Raw genomic sequence first — 19,778 nt, 5'->3', positions numbered from 1 at the left:
AGCAGTGAAAAACCGGTTCACTTGATCACTCTTTTTGTCTCTCATGTCGCACGCGGATTGACTTCTAAATTATTTGCGATTAAAAAATTAAACGAATGTTGCACTTAAAAGCATACTTAAACACTAAATTTAATAAAATTTACAATTAAATTAAAGAGCTTACCAATACTTTGAACTTTTAAGTGGTACACAGATTTATTTAAAACTGAAAAACTGCATTTTTTTATTAATCGCATAATGTGGTAATTTAAAATATTGAGATTGTTATATTGACTAACTACAAAGTTTTTTATAATAGATATGGATTTAAAAATTTTGAATTTTAAAATAGTTGATTTGCTTATAGTTGAGGAATTAAAAACCTTTTTAAGCCAAGCTAAACAATGAATGTTTATACCAAACTTAAAGCATTGATGCTAATTCAGATCATTTATGACAGCAAATCCACAGGTTTTAAGAATGAGTGAATATAAGCAATCTTTTGAAAAGCAGAACCACTTCAGGCGCTTTTGGTGTCTGCTTTGGATGCGCTGTTTAAATGGTGATAAGAGGCTAATGATACAAGCCAGCCGCCCGCTGAAAATAAAACCGACGCGTTGTAAATATGTCTGTAAAAATGCGTGTTTTATAATGTGTGTTCTCTGGCGGAGCAAACACGTGTGTAGAATGAAAAGTGAAAGGCTTGAACGGCGGCACACGTTTGTTCCTACCACGTGTGCCACTTGACTCAAAACACCCCAAATAGGGCGAAACCCAAGCGCGGCGCCGGCAGCCCTTGAGATCGCAGTCTGGCGCCTCTTAATTGTCAACTAATAGCTACAACGTCGACTGGCAGACGCTGAGGTGGTCTGCTCGCATTCAAAAGTTTGACGAACATATTCACGTTTTAATCAAGCGAGAGCAGTAATGTGAGCGGGGTGTCTTTCTGGCGCCGCACCACTTAACACCAGGCCAAAGGTGAAGTGGTGCGCATGCTGCAGAAGATAATGATATATTTTTAAGTTCACGTCGCTTTAGCTTTTTTACATGAGTTGGAATGTCATGTTAAACAAGAAAAATCGCAAGCAAATAAAAAATATTGCGTATTTTTCAAACAATTACTCTGCTCAAATTTTTACGTAACTGTTTTCCAATTGAGGATAAATATTTATTGTTCATTAACTAAAAAAAAAAACAATAAAATTTGAAATCCACCATCGATTTCTAAAACTCTGTCAGGGCACAAATAATTAATCTAAATACCCTCTAGTACTTCAAAATGCTCTCTAAATGTTTAAAAAGTTACTCACAGCATACTGGTATAAAAGGAGTTTCTATAAAATTTCGTTTTGTTTCCTGCCTTATGGTTTGTCAAAGGTTCTCTGGGGTGAAAGTCAAGGAAAGAACAGGTGGACCGTTGCCCTCTCGGGATGACAGATGAATCTATTTTAAAGATGCTCCGTGAGCCTTGAATGTGAAAATTGTTGACCTTATAAGAAAAAATTACGACAAACTAGCTACTTCGCGGATTGGACAGGTTATATTGAGTTATACGAGTTATTTCGTTATTTGAACTTTTAGAATTTGAGCACAGAATACACAGGCGATCAAAAACATAGATTTTTCAATATATATATGCTCTACGAATACATACTGTTACAATTTTAATGCAAAAAGTATGGTATCGACCACTAAAGTTTTTGTTGCGCAGTATTACTTATGCAATAAAAATATTAATTTTGGACACATTGAGGGAAATTTCCACGTTTTCAAAGACTAATTCCCAAATGTAGTCACACCATCAAAACAAAGAGAAAAAGTTTTGTCTGACTCACACTATATATAGAAAAAATACTCCCTTTGTTAAAACATTTTTCACACTCCAAGAATAGAATCATTTCACGTTTATTTAACCTAAAAACCACTTTCAATGTTTATTTTGAGACATAATATATATCCTTTACCATGTCGTTGTCTTCATATTGAACAAGACGAAAGTGTGTTACTCGAAGCAGTGTGTTCCCCACGCAAAGTATATGTCCTCTCTTGGTAGCACGGATCAATCACTGTCGCGCCAGCTTGCTGATTCTGTCACCGTGCGCGACGCCCGACCTATCAAACCTGATAAAAGTAATTCGGCTCGCTGCACTCGCAATAATCTCTGGGAGAGAGTTCTCGTAACAAGCGTGTCAAAAAGGCGCAACTCGGCCTGAGAGAGAGTTTCACACTAAAATTAGCCCGCCTGTTCGGACATCTGGCGATTTGCTCTGCTAGAATAATTAACAGGGTTTAAAAGAGCCGGTGCGCTTGTGTGCGTGTGTTTTGAGCCTGTGATGATCGCGAACGCTCCACGTCGTAAAATTAAAAGCACCGCCATACGCACTTTCGCTGCGCGCCGCTCATCTCGGGGATGATGCGCGCACGCCTTCTGTAATATCTCGAGAGAATATTTTTACACCTAAACCTTATCAGACGCTTGAACTTTCAAACCAGAGCTCTTAACATTATTCTCTTTGAGAGGAACCGTCCAGTTAACGATGCTGACGCATTGAGAGTGAGTGTCCGCCGGCAAACGATCCGGGAATTTTTATTTCCGAATGAGCGAATGGAAATATCGTTAGAAGAAGGTAAGAAATGCGAAGAGCGTGTTTAAATACGAAGTAAATATAGGAGATGAGTAAGTAAAAAAGTGGATATAAACGTGATGTATATAGGTGAGAGTTGATTCATTTTTTCTGAGAGTAAAGCTGAGTGTGTGACGAAAAGCGAAAATTTTATGTATAATAGAATTGATAAGTTTGTACAGGAAAGGTGACTGAGCAAGAAATATATTGCCACAAGCACTCTCACGCTTAAATTTTCATAAATTTAAACAATGCATACACTTTTATACAACACCTATTTTGAATCATCGTTATTAATTGATCAAATAAGATGAAACAGGATTGAACCCGTGAAAAAGTCAAATGATAAGCAATATGCATCTTGCCCTGGCCTGATGCATATTCACGAGGGCGCCACTTTTGAAAAATATGTATTCATAATTCAAGAGGGCGAAAGCGGAGGTAGCGCGGCTGGTCTGTTTGGTGCGGTTTTGCTACAAAATGCAGCGGGAGTAAGCGTCAAAAAGAGAGCAGCAAGCGACGCCCGCATTCGAAATTTATTGCGCCGCTTTAATGTGGTCGCGCCGAATTCAAGAGCTGCAAAGGAGCAAAAGGGAGAGTGTGACTATACCAGTCGCTGCTATTTTCCCCGACAGCCGCATGCCACATGAGGGCAGTGACAAAATCCAGCACAAGTGAGAAACAAATTAAAACATAAACCATATCTCAGTAAACCAAGTTAAGAATGTTCATTCATGAAAATTTATATTTATTTGTTTTCCAATAAAATATAATATGATTAAGATACATATATAGAGAATAATTTCTGGGATTACAAAACAAAGACAATCTTATCTCAAGTATTTTTCTAATTAAGAAAAAAACGTCTTAAGATTATGATGCTCTTTTTTGTTCAACCTTATTGATACTTCTTTATTAGTCCCTATATTTTGTTCAAAACTTTAAAAACACTTTCTTACACAACAATTTAGAGGTATTCAAATTGCTTCCGCAATTATGAATTATGAAGTTCAAAATTAGCCCCGAACCGCATTGCCGAACATCATCATGGTGGCTTCCAGAAAGAATTAAGCAGCAGCAGATGGAAATTGGAGAGGTCGGTGTGGTTCACTGCCCTGGAGCGTATCACGCGAGCGAAAGGGTGCCGGCGTATTTATGTAGGTGTTTCAAAGCAGCTAAAAGTGTGCCCAACACCCCGAGGGGGTGGTCATCTGTTTTTTGGGGGCCGTTGCGGTCACCCGGCTCGCGCGCCTTGATGTGCACGCAGCACATGGCTAATTGCAGCAAAGCCTTCCAGCCCCCGTGGCCGGCACTCACTCTCGCTTCATCGTTTTGCCCTCTCGCGTGCAGATACAATGATCGACGCTCGCTCAACAAAGAAATTATGGCAAATCGGCTGCGGTGGCAGCTTTACGCCGCCGCTTGTGCACAAAGGACGCCGCAATCATTAAAAAGCTATTAATTTCCTCAACGAAAAGGCGCAAACGTTGCCACAAGCAACAGCAGCCGCACGCGGAGAATGGAAATTTAAGGACAGCAAACGCGTGTGATGTTTTTTAGGAGTAAGATGAGCTGAATATGAAAAACATTCTAATTGTTAAGTTAAAATGTCGACACGAGGTTGGTATATAGTTCAACAATATAATTAAAACGAGAACTTAAAATTAAACTTGAAATTGAAAATTATGCGTGGACATGAATAAATATTTCAAGTTTATAAGGATGAAACTTGGTTCCCTCTAGAATTTCGATACGGCTTCCTCCTAATTCCGTTCAAATTCCTTTATATTGCGAAGCATTAGCGTCATTTTGCACAAGTTCGGGCAGGGCAGCAAGCAAATCCCCGGCGCCATTTCTCAGCGGCGGCGGGCGTGCGGAAATTTACTTCTTTCCGAGGTTGTTTTTCCGTTGATTACACTGGATTAAATTGTCAAGAGGGTTATCAATGTTTCAGGCAGTGAGTGTTTGTGTGTCTCCTCGGACGGAGCCCTCTCGGCTATTAAGCGGCCTTGCGAATGCCGCGCCGGCCAATCACGAGCGTCCGGGCAATTTGGCCGCCTGTGTGTGCGAGTGTGCCGTCTCGAGATTCAATTAGGAACGTCTTAAGATACTGCGCCGCAATGGAGACGTGACGTACGGACGCACAAACACGAGAGAGAGAGAGAGAGAGAGAGAGAGAGAGAGCCCGCCACGCCACCCCTATTCATCCCCCAGACGCACAGCAGCCCTGCTGATTTAGTGAGATGAAGAAAGGGACCAGACGGAGCTTTCTCTCTGACCGGCTTTGGGAAATTATTAATTATTTCGAATTGTTCTATAAAAAAATTATAAACATATATTAATAAATAAATTAATTCAGTTGTCAATCAGTCTCCTTAAAGAATTTTTTAATTTACTGATTCCACGTTTGACTTTCTTGAAAAATATTGGTCAACCACGTCTAAAAAGGCGTGTGCTATATGCTAGCACAGATAATTTCAGTTACAATAAATATTAGCTATATACTTGGAAATTATCATTATTGCTGGGCACCCCTCTCTCATTTAAGTACAGATATTTTGGGCCTGCGTGCTAAAGAAGGTCCCGTTCTCAGCACTAAAATTTGAGACTTAACTGTAAACACCGACGCGAGCATTTGCTGCCACAATCAATGTGCGGCTGGTTGATTAAAAGCGACTTACACACTCATCTCGAGTGCAAGCAATCTCCTCGTCGCAGTAATTTTTATGCCCTCCTAGTATTCGCAGCGTCGAGACTAAGTTACCACGTTGATAAGAATAATAAAGTGCAGCAAGCCACATCTGAGAACCAAGCGACAAAATCCTTTTGAGAAAATCCACTATGGTCTTAATGCTAATGCCATGCATCTCGCGTAATTGCAAATGCGTAATTCAGTTAGATTACATTTAAACTGTATTATTTAGATTCAAAATTATGTTTGATGTGGGCCAGCAGTGTTGCTGTATCATAAAATTATTTTCGCATCAATGTAAAATGTATTTCTAAATCCTCTAATATATTAGACGAATATACAAGACGGCTGTGCTGGGTTAAAAATGATTTTGTAAAACCTTTACTTTATTTAGCTTTTTATAAATATTTCCCAGTTGGCTCAATCTTAATTTCTTAGAAAATTAAAACTATAAAAATTATCTCCCCTAAGTATCTCATGTCACTTAAAAAATCTTTGCAGTAAAACTTAATCATTATATCCGTTAAAACATGATTTTAAAGATTTATCTTCACAAAATAAATCAAACGATCGCTTCTTGTAACAAATGAAAAGGCAGAATGGAAGCACACGCTTAAAACCAAATTATGATTTTTCCTGGACGGCCTGAACGGTCTTGAGAACATGCAGAGTCAGGAAGACAGATGCTTTTCCCATTTTCAGAGCCGCCGGCGACGCTCTCAAGTATCTCCGCGGTTATTATTATATACACACTTGTGCTGTGGCTCATCATGTCAAATTCAATTTGAGAGAATTTTTGATTGATAAGTGGGTTATTACCAGCAGCGTAGTTTGCGTGCGGCGCGTCTGTGCGTCAGAAATTAATTTGGCAGCTATAGCCTGTGTTTATCTCGCGATAATCTGGTTGGCCCGGCCCAACATCCACATCTGAAGCACGGAAACGAGGTGGCGGCGGTCTCTTTGAGCTCGCCAAAGGGTTGGTTTTCCGCCGAAAACCAGCGCGTGTTCCCTCTCTGCATTATTTATACATGTATGCGGTGCCCAATGAGCATCCCAAGTGATTTTGGACACGCGCAGGCGAAAATCACACATCTGTTCCCAAAATTTTTTTAGAACAAAATTTGCATTTAATTGTCCCATCAGAATAAAATGGCTCTGTGTATTTGCATGGCCGACACCAATATCGGGCGTTGTGTTTTTATTTTGTAAAGTTCCTTTAGCTATACAACACAAAAACATACATATGAGTGTTTGTTGTAACAAATGCAATGTGAGGTATTTGAGCAGTTTGGAGATCTAATACTGGCTACCCAATGTCAGAAATGGCAAAAAGTGGTTAGTTTAGTGACTCGAATTGCTCAACGGGCTGGGAGGCGCACCGGCGCCGACTCGCTACTTGCTGGTTTGCACCTTTCCAGCATGCGTGATTTGGCTTCACGGGACGAATGTCTAGCGTTTCAATGCAGTCTTCGGTGCGGAGGCAAGTGGCCCTTGAGTGGGCTGGGTCCCTGTGCGGCCTGGTGCGCCCATGTAATCCGTTCGCGGTGTTATTGGGACCCGGGTTTCAGCATTCGTGCTAGTGCAGTGCGTGCCCTTCCCGGTCCTCGTACAGGGATAAAAAGAGCAAAAAAAAATAATAATAATTGTTTCTTGTTTATTAATAGTATCATACACAATGACTATTTCTTGCAACCAATGTCAATATGACATGTGTCATTTGAAATATTTTGAGACCAACAAATTTTCCGGTACCAATTAACCAAAATAATATTAATTATTAGAATATGATCTTGCCGTCCAAATAAAATAATATCATCAACCGATTATATCTAACTTTATTATAATAATAGTTCAGAAGTGAGACTGATTGTTAATATTTGTTTTTTACGGTTTTTTACTCATTTGATTACGTTACACTTGAATTGTTAATAATACATTAGCATAATTTTAATAACACGGATTATCTTCCTGTCGTAAAAAGAGTTTTCTTTAACGCGCAGGGTCGGAGTTGATTAGGAACTGTTGGAAAGTCGTAAAAAATTACTTTAGCGTCAAAGTGAATAATTTGAACGAACGCACGTGCCAGTTTATTACCCTAAACGCGGCTGCACTCTTTTGAAGATTCCAAATATAAGAGAAGAGAGAAAGCTCACAGGGTTCTAATATAACAGGCAACATGTTAAAATTATGCAAGAATCAATTTCAAGCCAGTGCTCAGCAGCATGTTTGCGGCGCAAACTTATTTCGAGAAAGCATGTCGCCCGCTCCACTCATTAGCATTATTATGTTATATTATTATGCTTCCAACCCCTCAATAAGCACGAGTAAATTATAAATTAATTAAAAGAAGTTACATTACGATGGCATGAATGAATATTACAATAGGTATTACAAAATGTGAGTATCCTCAATGCTTCATATTTATGCTTTTCAAAAATTAAAGAAGCAGTGGCAAGAATCATTTACTGATTTAGATACGACCCCATAGACACAACTTCCCCGTGCAGATGTCGTCCGATCGAAACACACTGCGGAGTTGATCTCGTCGCAGGCATTAAAGGGCGATTCTGGTAAATCATTTGCTTGGTAATCTAGCCAGCAACTAATTTTCATAATACGATTGGCCAGGCTCTTTGTGCGTGCTCAGTAGCGCGAACTTGATTTATTCGCGGACCGAGAGGCTGGTGTTGCTAGGGGGCGAATTGATAGCCAGCGCGAGGGATGAGACGGCGCGCTGAGCACAAGTGTAGAATATGCAACCCTCATCAGCAATTCCTCTGCTCTCTCAACCCTCGCTGCTGAGAGAGAAGAGGGCGTGCATTTAATATGGACCGGATAATATTAGCTCGGCAATAACAACTTGTAGGGTTGACTTTTGTGACCTGACAGTCATGCTCGGTGGGCCGTCTGCACCGTCACTGGAGCGGATACAACGCGCAAGATGAAACATTAGGGGATGCAAATTGGTGAATTTGCATAAATAAATTGAGCCTCAGCCAACTGCTCAAATATTTCAAAATCACGGTTTTATTCCTTCTTCATAAAAAACCTGCATTGAATTTCAGCTATCATTTTATCAGGCTTAAGAAGCGAAGACTAACCCATTCAAGTGCTTTTCCAGCAGGTCAAACGGGTGGAAGGGGGACAAATAAATTTGCTGGTCGGCATGTAATTATTGGACGCAAACGTAATGTGATAGGCTGCTGGAAGAGGAAAATGAGCGAGCTTGTCACGCGAGCCGCCACTTTATTTATTGCAAGCTCGGAAGAGCACTTTGTCTAATGAATTAAAGGAAGGGGTTGATTGTTGTCATTAAGGTATGCGTGTAATTTAACCCCTTGCCGTCTCCAGGGAGGCCAACTTTCAAGTGCTCCATCATCAGTTAAACAACAGATTGACTCATTATCATAACAACAACCCCCGCGAAACCACCCTCGCTTCTACTGTCCGTCGACTGTTGTTGTAATGCCTCATCTGGGAATGGGGAATTAATGAATTTAGGAGTCCTCTTGGTTGTACCTTCCTTAATTGTGCTGCAGATGTCTTTTATTTGGTAAATGAATTCATGCAAGGAGTGGAGTCAAGACGAGGTAAATATTTTATTATTGGAAAAGGATGAATAAGTTAAAACACATTTAGATTCCATATTATGAAAGTTTGAAAAAATTAATTTATGGATTTTGGACCTGACATTTCTTGCACGTTGAGAGTTTTGAAGAAATGCACATAAGGCGCTTCGGGTCAAATTCCATGTCGGAGCCACACTGCCATTCAAGTTGCATGCCAGCATCACAATGATAGAATTTTTTGCAATCGACCTCATGAGGTTGGATTAAGCCAATATCAAATATATTACACTTGGGCTTTTCACTACATGGTGGGTGAGCAATGACCAGAGATTTTGTTGGAATTTTGAGCTCTTGCTCAACAGGGATGCAGAAGGAACATTCCGACAATTTTGGATCTACGCATTCCCTCAGTCGTGCGTTGAATTCAGTTCCTTCAGGACATTTTGTGACAGTGGTGATTCCAAGGAAGCATGACACAAATGAAGAGCAGTCAGAGTAATAAGGGAGTCTCGTTACTTCCAGCATTTTGCACTTAGATGTTTCTGGACAGCGTTCGGGCCTAAGAGGTTTATTCAAGCATGGCGCTGGTATGTCTATAGTGGTGGATTTCACGGTTGTGACTCTCTCAGTTGATGGTTCTGTTGCTGGTGACGGAGTCACTCGTTCCGTTGTAAGATCCGTTGCTGGTGATGGAGTTACTCGTTCCGTTGTAGGATCCGTTGCTGGTGGTGGAGTTACTCGTTCCGTTGTAGGATCCGTTGCTGGTGGTGGAGTCACTCGTTCCGTTGTTATATCCATTGCTGTTGATGAAGTTACTCGTTCCGTTGTAACATCAACAACGGTTGGTAAAGTTTCCTTCTTGGTCGTAATATCGGTAAAAATCGTGGTTGTGATTGTAGTTGAAGTTGTTGTCGTGGTTGGGTAGTTCGTGTTCGGTGGAGTAGAGGTAGTAGTGGTTAGCGGAGTGGTTGTGGTGGATGGCGTAGGCCTAGTGGTTGTGGTGGATGGCGTAGTGGATGTGGTGGTTGGCGTAGTTGTTGTGGTGGTTGACGTAGTTACTGTGGTAGTTGGCGTAGTGGTTGTGGTAGTTGGCGTAGTGGTTGTAGTTGGCCTAGTAGTTGTGGTGGTTGGCCTAGTGGTTGTGGTTGGCCTAGTAGTTGTGGTGGTTGGCGTAGTTGTTGTGGTGGTTGGCGTAGTTGTTGTGGTGGTTGGCGTAGTTGTTGTGGTGGTTGACGTAGTTGTTGTGGTAGTTGGCGTAGTGGTTGTGGTGGTTGGCGTAGTTCTTGTGGTGGTTGACGTAGTTACTGTGGTAGTTGGCGTAGTGGTTGTAGTTGGCCTAGTAGTTGTGGTGGTTGGCGTAGTTGTTGTGGTGGTTGGCGTAGTGGTTGTGGTAGTTGGCGTAGTGGTTGTAGTTGGCCTAGTAGTTGTGGTGGTTGGCGTAGTGGTTGTGGTAGTTGGCGTAGTGGTTGTAGTTGGCCTAGTAGTTGTGGTGGTTGGCGTAGTGGTTGTGGTGGTTGGCGTAGTCGTTGTGGTGCAGGTTTGCGTAGTTGTAGTAGTGGTTGGAGTGATTGTAGTTTGCTCGGTCGTGGTTGTTGCTGGGGCGATCGTGGTAGGGTAGCAACCACCACCACCCCCTCCTCCTCCTCCTCCACCACCACCACCCCCTCCACCACCACCACCACCTCCTCCACCTCCTCCACCACCACCACCACCTCCTCCTCCTCCTCCTCCTCCTCCTTAAATGAAGCAATTAAAATATAAAAATTATGTAAATAAGTCGATTTGTTGTCACAAGTGCTAAATCCCCAGATGTTGTTTTCGTTTGATATAATTATATGGGAAAATGCTATTAACACCCATGATTGTCATAATGGTTCAGTTAAAATTGAAGGCAGTATCCTATAGGTATATGTGCTATGTATAGAGAAGAACTGAATTTTTTTCAAAAAAGCGACAGTAAAATACCAGAAAATTTGAATTATGCTAAGCAAAATAGAAAGGTCAGTAAAAATTTAAAAAAAAAATAAAATAATATTCACCATTAAGGAAGCTGACTGTAATCTATGGATCAGTTATTGATGCAACCGAAGAAAGGTATCAATATGAATTTTAAACAGTGCAATTCCGTAAAAAAATTAATTTGATACTTTTGAGAAATATCTTGAACAGTATTTTTAAATCATGGAGAATAAACAACAATATTAAGGTATATAAATTTATTTTTAAACTCACCACATCTGATCACGTTTTCATCGTGCGTGTTCTTTAATTCTTCATAAGAGCAGAAAACGCAATTGACGTTAGCAACAGAGTCACAAGTTCTGTGGACACGACTGAATGCCATTCCTTCTGGACATACAAAGGTCGTTACGAGTCCATCTTCACATTTGTAAAATTGTGTACAGTCTGCATGGGGATGAAGTTCCAATCGGCCTGAGGAGCAATCCGGCTTTTGTGGGCAACGGCTAGCAAGACTAGCAGTTGCTAGCACGCAAATCGCAAATATTCCTAAAAAAAAATGCAATTAGTATAGTTTTAATTGCCATTTAACAGAAACCAGAAGTTACTTACGTATCATTTTGCTAGTGAATTGTTTAATGCGAATCTTCAAAATGATCAGCAAACCGAATTTTGTGAGTCTTTATACTCCCGCTGATTACGTATGGTTTAAGTATATTTTGCTGAGTGGCACTTAGTCACTTTTAAAATCACGGTCTTATCAAATGCTCGTTTGGGCGTCAACAGTCTTTAATTCTCCTCAAAACGCACAATCTGATAACTTTAATTGCTAACTAATTGATTAATTGCTTTACATTTCCTTGGTTTGACTTGAAGAGTCAATGGTCAACGTCCATTCCTATCTTTCTTTGGCATTGAATTGGAAAAAAACTAATTTTAAGATTATATTTTAAGCAAACATATAAAACACGAAGAAGAAGAAAGAATCAATCTTGGCTTAACGCAGTGCAACTTAAAACAAGCACTGCATTAGCATTTCTGTTCTTGAAATTATTATTATTGATATTTATTTTACAAGAATGGTCCGCTTTGTAAGATTTTTCTTTGATGCAGCCAGCTTGTTTTTAAAAATGATCAATAAATTTCTGTAGGTTTAGGCAATTTTACTTAATCATTTATGGTTAAAATATTTTCGAACAAAATATATTATTTATTCATGTAACTATCCTACATTACTAATTTGGCATTAACCTATTGCTTGCATATTGCACCTGAAACTTAAATCATTAAACATTAAAATTGGCATCACTTCATGTATGTAAGCGAGTTTCAAGTTTAAAATTAAATAGCCTGCGTTATGATTCTTCTGAGCTCATATATATAGTATCATTTATTTTATACAAAGTTGTCCACAAGAAACATTCAACACGCCACATTTTGCGTGCAGCAGGCCTATAAATTAAACCCAAATTGAGATCGTCTCCTGCATTCAAGCATACTTCTTTCTTCTGTGTATTGTGCGCGCAGCCAATTTATTTCCAAACCTCGTTTGCTGTGCGCTCATCCTCATTTCAACTCGCAGCAGCATAAGGCCGAGTGCAATAAATTGCGAAGCACGACTGCAATCACGCCTTAAACACAATGAAATCGGCGTGTTATGTGCGCGACTGATTGTGAGAGAGTGGCCACTGGGAGGCCCATTGTCACACAATTGTCCAGCCAACTCTCGAGTGGCCATTCACAACTGAATTACCCACCACTCTCAGCTTTGATTTATTTTTGAGGGGCTCGTGCTAAATAAACGTGCCGATGATCGCACCGTAGTCAAGGGCAAGCTCCTCAATTTTGTCTACTTTCGGTCATTAGACTTAGTAGGGAAATAATACAGTGACTTTGTTTATCTAATTGATTGATTCGAAGAAATGGCCATTAAATAACTTAGTCCGTGTTTACATTATTTTCTCATCGATCGTACGAATCTAATCTGCCTTAAAAAGGCACTTGAAATCAACAAAAATGTGCATTAAAAGTTTCACTAGCAGGGGGTTACGTTTTACATTGTGTTCAAAGGTTTTGAAAACATTGCAAATAATCATATTTAAAACAGGAAGAAACTAAAAATGCAGAAAATTATCTCAAATGTTGCCATCTCTCACTTGACAAAACTGAATGCCCGTTATTACTATCAATTCATGTCAGTGTTTTCAACGGTCTGTGTTCAGCAGTCACGACGGTAATGCTTTATTGCACTGACTACGATCATTCATTGCTGCTGGTCAGAGGAGTTTAAATTCGAGTGTCGACTTCACGCTCGACTGGCGCAGCACACACGCGGCCAAACAATTCAATAAACGGCTCCACCAGAAGCGCAGCAATAACAGCCGTGTGCATCCCAAAGAGAGCAACGACGACAATAATGATGATGATGATATTACCGCAAGCCAAGCTACACACTGCATGAACACAATCAGTCAGCTGCCGCTGCGTGAATCGCGTTGTGTGGCCATTTTTAAAAATTACCTGCCGCAGCACTCGCGCATGCTGCATTTATATACGTACACATTTAGAAGGAAGTCGCGGCGAGAATGGGAAGCAGTGAAAAGGTAATAAAAAGAAGTCGGCCATTAATTCCGAGCGGCGGGACAGGTTTGAGCTCAGAGCTGGGCGGACAATAAATAATGGAATAATGAGTGAGTGACTCCATTAAACTGCCATATGCCGCCGCATACAGTATTGTGTCGATTCAGGGCACAAAAATTGAACAATCTGCTGTTTGGCTGTGTTTGACGCGTTTGTGCCCCTGTCACAGCACTTTTAGCAGCCACGTTTATTGATCAAGTCTAAAATGCGTTTCTAGGAAGACCACACATTAATTCCGAACAAATTTTACCCAAGATATGTTCCAGACATAGTGCGTGGACTTATGGTTTCCGCTAACTTCTCGGTCTGATGGGAATAACCAATGATAATGCCCTATCACCGAGAAGTGTGAGTTGGACGAAAGGTGTGAGACCTCCATTAGTTAATTTTTATGGAAAACTCATCTCTATACAACATTCATTAAATATAAATTTAAAACTTTCAGCAATTTCATTTCTCGAACAAAATAAAAATATATTTTCCCTTCAAACATCAGCAATTTTGCATTAAAAAAACTGGTTCCTGTATAGCTAGTTTTCCCTCTACCCTGTGCAATATTTTTAAAGAATTTTATCATAGTTTAATAAATTATTTTTAATCTTAAAGATTTTAAGTTTTCTAAAGCAAAACTATTGTTCCGTTAAATTATAGGAAAAATTAGCTAACACCTCTCAAAATTAATTTTAATAGATAAAAACTGTGGTATATTTTGCGCATTTAAAATTAGAAATTTTAAACCCTTCGTTCCATTACCCTGTGATTCTATTAATGGAGTGATTATATACTGGACGAAACGTCGACGGCGAAAACGAGCTTTTTCACAAAGTTTGTGATGCTCCTTTAAGCAGGGCTAGTTAAATAAAGCTGCGGGGATCCTCTCATCACGGGAGTTAAAGGCGTCGGTTTTAATTATAAAAGCCGTATGTCTTATTAATGGCAACTGACTCAGAGAGAGGTCTTGCTCTTCTCAGTCTTATTGCTTTTTCCAGCGGCGGCCGCGCAGGAGATGAAATTTAATTATTTTTAAATGACGAACGATACGAAAGAGATAATCTTGCTCTGAAGCAGTTTTGCTCCTTGTTTTAAATGCACCGCGCTCTCGGCAGGAGAAAAAGGAGAGCAAGTCATAAATAAAAGGCAACAAAAATTATTTTCAGCGAGCGGCATGGATGAGAGAGCGGATCTACGATTTATTAGATTAGGCACAATAAATAATGCGCGCTGATACTAAATTAACTACAAAGAGAGAATAAATTTCCGACGCGTCGCCCCGACGTGAGAAGTAAAACAAAACATCGCTCGCTCTGCGCGCGCTCTGTGGTGAAAACAACCGCATTTTTCATCTCGCAACAGAGTATGGGGAGGACAGTAGAACACCCAAGGAATAATCTAAACCGCAGATTAAATGATGTGAGATTAATTATTTTATATATAGAATTAATTTTGGCGCAGATAAATATATCAATTACATTTTTTACATGTTTGAAAAATTATTTTGATTTGTTATATTTTTTAGGTATACAACTCCATTACTTGATTTTGATAAGCATTGGGTATCTCTGAGCTTTACGTAAGTCATAGAATTTTCTCCGGAAACAACTGTAAGTAGAAATAAGAAATTGAACAAATTTAATTTTTATTTGCATATTGTGCTTCCTATAGAAGGATTTTTTTGTTTGCAACGTTTGCTAGTATAAAACTATAGACTATTAAGTTTTTCCGATTTTTTTTAATTTTTGGTTTAGCTACATAGCTTTTTTATAGTTGAAAACCACAGAATACCTTTGATTTTAATTTTTTAAGAAAATCCTATGTTTATTAAAAGTTTTTATTATATAGTATTATCGTAAACGGGAACGTCGCTGTGCCAGCATTTAACAAATATTGGGAAGATTCAGTTGAAATTAGATCCAAAGCACTCGAGCAACCATAATAATGACCGTAACGTCAGTATCATGTGCGATTGCAGAAGAATGGTTTCGCAAAGGCATAGGGGACACACGTCGTCTCGATTTGATTTCGCCTCGGCAGCAGCAGTAGCTAAGATCTAGAGCGACCGCAGTCAGCAGCAGCAGTTTTCCGCTGCGGCAGTTTCACTATCTGTACCCTCTGTCGGTATTATAACTCTTCCTGAAAACGATCTAAAATCCCTATCCCTCGTACTTTATTGGCTCGGACGGACCCTCACATATTTTTCTGAATACCTAGCCATGTAGCAGAGCGCCGGCCAAAGCAGAACGAGAGAGAAGCAATGCTTAATGTTTTGTGCTGCATGCTGACATTTATGACTAAACTCGATATTATTTATATTTTCATATTCCGCTCCGTCCCGATACAAATAAATAAGTTCCACAAGCACAACAACGTGCCCGGTTTTTCTTTTTTATTGTTGCGCTGCTGCTGGAAATTTTTCATTTCGCCCCTTTTGTGCTTGGCTGGCGTTTCTCTCGTGTTTTATGGCCGTGTGGTCGCACGAGTGGTGAGCTCTGGCAGCAGGTATGCGCCTCCCAGACCCTGATAATGGTATTTTTATACGACTCTGCTTGTTGATTGATACGTCTCTGTCTGTCTGTCTATGCTTAATCACTCAAGTCTTTGGAATCGACTGCTTAATAAGTCATCTTCGTCTATTTTTCAATCAAGGCTCAACTTTTCACTGCTATTAGTATAGATAAAGAGTATTTCCCTTTTTAACTTGTTGATTTTGCTTATCTGACATTTACACTGATTACTTTCCAACAGCATATTCACTCACTTCAACTACTTACGATGTGAAAAACACTTCAAGTGCGTAAGCGTCATTATTTGTCAAGTACTTGCAAAGAGTGTGAGTAATTTTTCAAGCCTCACTGATTATTTCTTCATAGTAACTATATAATAATTGACTTGGTCAACATCCCATTTACAATTTGAGATGGTTTTTTCTTTACCATACTTCTTGTGAATTTGATCATTATTTACTTGTGCAGCTATTTTTTCAGCATCTCTTGAAATTAATATACGAGAATTTGAAATTCAAAGTAATTAAATTTGTATTTTAAATAATTTTTTTTATCTGCTACATATATGACAATAACGAACTACATTTTGCATTGTTGACACTTGCAAGTAATGGTCGATTGAATTAATTTTCTGAATTTACAGTATAGCTGTCAATTCTGCCCCAGAAATAAACAAACTGTCACAATTATCAATTTAAGTAACACCGCATGTTACTTGTTATTGGGTTTATGGGGACCGCCTATCAGCGTATGCAACCTGCACGTCAGGTCACTTTTGCTACCCACTCGTCGCTGCAGCAGCTACCCAACGCTGGACTGCTGCTGGTTCAACAATCTAATTTTAACAACGATTCTAACAGATGAAATTTCTAATTACTATTTTCAAATCAGAAATGAGAAAAATCGTACATTTACAGAGGGCCTTCTCTTAAAAACTGCAGCAATAAAAACTGTGGTCAAAATGCATTCTTCAACCCTCTTAATTTTAATCTTCAAACAAGATACGGAGTTCAATTTGTATTGAGGGTTGTTCATTCTAAAGTGGGAAACATGGCCTTTTACTTTCAACTGTGACAGTTTCTGGAATTTTTACTGTCAGCATGTTAGCAAATTATTAAAATGAACAATAATTATACCTTCATTCTAAAACAATCGCGTGCACGTATCGCATATTTACCGACCAACTTGTTTTTTATCCAGCAGAGCAGCCATAAAAGCGTAATTATTTTTAATTCGTTGACACCATAGGACGTGAGGAATGAAACGCGTCGGACGGCTATTAAAAAATTCTGCTCCTTATCTCGGGCTGATAAGAAAATTAGAGTGCATTATTCCTGTGCGTTTATGGCAGCTTGACACTCGCGAGAGCAACAATTCGGGCTTTTGTACGTGCGTGGTCGTGGAAAGATACGTTTCCTGGAATATACGTATATGTATATCCTTCCGCGCGAGACATCGACACCGCGCGCGGCTCCCACTGTAGCGGTCGGCGCGATATATATTTCCCATAAGTGGCTACTTTATTATGCCCACCATAAACGTGTGTTTAAATGCATCATTGTGTTGGTGCCACGCATAAAATTATAATGTATATGATGTGCGCGCTCCGCGGCTGATTGTCAGCTAGTGTAACGCGATATTATTTTCATTCCGTTGCAACGCGAGCCGTGTGAAAGACGGGTAGGTGCGCGTCTCTATTTTCATTTCGTATTTAAACATGGATGCAGCTTGACAACAAAAATGCCTAAAAGTTTTTCCAGTCCAATTCGGACTCACGAATGATTATCGAGTATCGAGGACTTTTCCGTGAAATATATAATTGTCATATTATCGCTTCAGTAATTAAAGTTAAAATATCAATTAAAAAACTGTAACATTTGTGAAGTCATGGTGGGGCAATTTATACAGGTGTTCCTGTTCCCTGTTCTATTAGGAAATTGGAATAGTTTTAAAAAGGAAGATTTTAAAAAATAACTATAAACATAATTTATTGATTTAAAGGATTAAAAAGAAAATGGAAAAGGATACAATACAAAGCTAGGAAATTCAATGTATTTCTTTCATCAGTCAGTCTATTTTATAAATAACGGGAAATAACTTTTAATCAGTCGTGCATTTTCAAATTTATATGGAACCATCTCCAAGTTTTGATTAAATATTTTGCCGATTTTATCAAGGATTCAGAGTTCTGCTCTAATGACTTTAAAATAAACTGCAGGGCAACCTTATTTGATCAAACACAACATCTTTATATCTTTTTTAGCACGTTGGACACATTTTTTACAGACTTAATTACATATACTTGATCAAGCATTTTAAAACATGCCAGGTGAGTTTCCTTATCAGTATTTCTTAAGTGTTACAGACCCTATGCGTCTATTGTTAAGTTAAAACGTTTCCAATAATCTCGCTTCTCATCCAATGGCCAAAATAGCAAAAAGCTTTGATTTTTTTCTCTACTGGAGGAATCATTCAACTCTCCAGGCTTGGCATCTCCAATGCAGATTAGGCGTCAAATTACCAATTCGCGGCGTGCGGCAAAAAGTGCTCTCTGACCGAAGCGCAAAAAAAGATTGCCAATGCGCCCAAATGTGCTCGCCTTCCCGACGAGAGTAACGAAGGCCGCCGCGTTCTCAAATGGATGTGTGTGTATAATATTTCAGACGCGCATTTATGTTAATTGAAAAGGCGAGCGGTGCTGATGAAGCCGGTGAATTAAGGCTGAAAAGCGGCGCCTTTTGGTGTGTGGCTGCACAAATCATCGCTCGACACTAATTAGTACTCACACCTGCCCAGGGCAGCGCGAGGAAATTAGTCGTGACGCGGCGTGACCAATGAGAGGGCGGCACCTTATGCTGCCGTTCAGCCTTATTATTATGGACCACCGACCGAGAGCGCAGAGGAAACACGAAGCCAACCCGATCTCGGAGCTACTTTCTTCCAGCAGCGTGCGCTCTCGCAACGGGATCAAGCCCGCCGATTATCTTTCTCTTTCGCTTCGCTTTTAATTTGTGACACTTGATGTCAGAAATCGTTGCCTAACTCCTCGGAATGCTTTAATTTCCGCTTGAGTTCATTTAATTTTGGAGATGATAAAAACATTTATAATTTTTGTATAGTTTGCAGAACACAATACTAACATATACAATAGGGCAAATAATATTACCTATTAAATATGTTCATCAAATCTGAAGAAAATGCTGCGGTCGCTGCATGAAATATAGCCAATTGGATCATTCTTAGGTAATTGTGAGCTATAGAAACTAGAAGCAGATATTATCACAAGAAATAAATATATTTTCTTTATATATTGCAAATAAATTGTCTCTTACACTATCTTGTATCAACAATTTATCAATGTCCTATTGAATATCAAAGTTAACTGTTCGCACTCTGCTTTAATGAGACGGAGTAATGAGAATATATGGTTTCAATCTATTTTCAACTTAATGCAAGCAACCGTAACGCCGTCCGTTTTGCGCAATACTTTTTCTTTCTCAATAATTCCATATTCTCTGTTCCATTGCTGAATTTGTATGTTCATATATTCACATCCATATAATTTTAGTATTAACTGTATATTTTAGCACTCCACTCCATGCTCCATCTCTTTTTTTAAGACTAAATTCGTGCTTTATTCTATATATATTTTCTTTCATATATATAATTTAGTTTATTTTTCTCATTGCCTCTTCCGTCAACCTTCAGGTTGTCAGTGAAGAATCCTGTGAATTCTTAAAGGAGCGACGCGAACATCACAAATTACAGGTGTGAGAATAATAATTGCTGACGCAATTGCCGTGCATTTGTGTTA

At 39.3% G+C, this 19,778-nt stretch overlaps 1 protein-coding gene across 1 annotated transcript; it reads right to left on the bottom strand.

The window, feature by feature from the left end:
- Positions 1 to 8,875: 8,875 nt before the first annotated feature.
- Positions 8,876 to 10,724, bottom strand: LOC135937642 (mucin-2-like). Its single transcript, XM_065481212.1, has 2 exons — positions 10,721 to 10,724; positions 8,876 to 10,600 (listed from the first exon to the last, which is right to left on the bottom strand). Exons 1-2 carry the CDS (start codon positions 10,722 to 10,724, stop codon positions 8,967 to 8,969), a joined length of 1,638 nt encoding a protein of 545 aa, XP_065337284.1. The 3' UTR covers positions 8,876 to 8,966.
- Between the last annotated feature and the right edge of the window lie 9,054 nt (positions 10,725 to 19,778).

The sequence above is a fragment of the Cloeon dipterum genome, chromosome 1, assembly GCF_949628265.1.
Source record: "Cloeon dipterum chromosome 1, ieCloDipt1.1, whole genome shotgun sequence".
NCBI lineage: Eukaryota > Metazoa > Arthropoda > Insecta > Ephemeroptera > Baetidae > Cloeon > Cloeon dipterum.
Note: the sequence above shows the minus strand (reverse complement) of the source record. Positions and strands in the feature narration are given on the sequence as shown.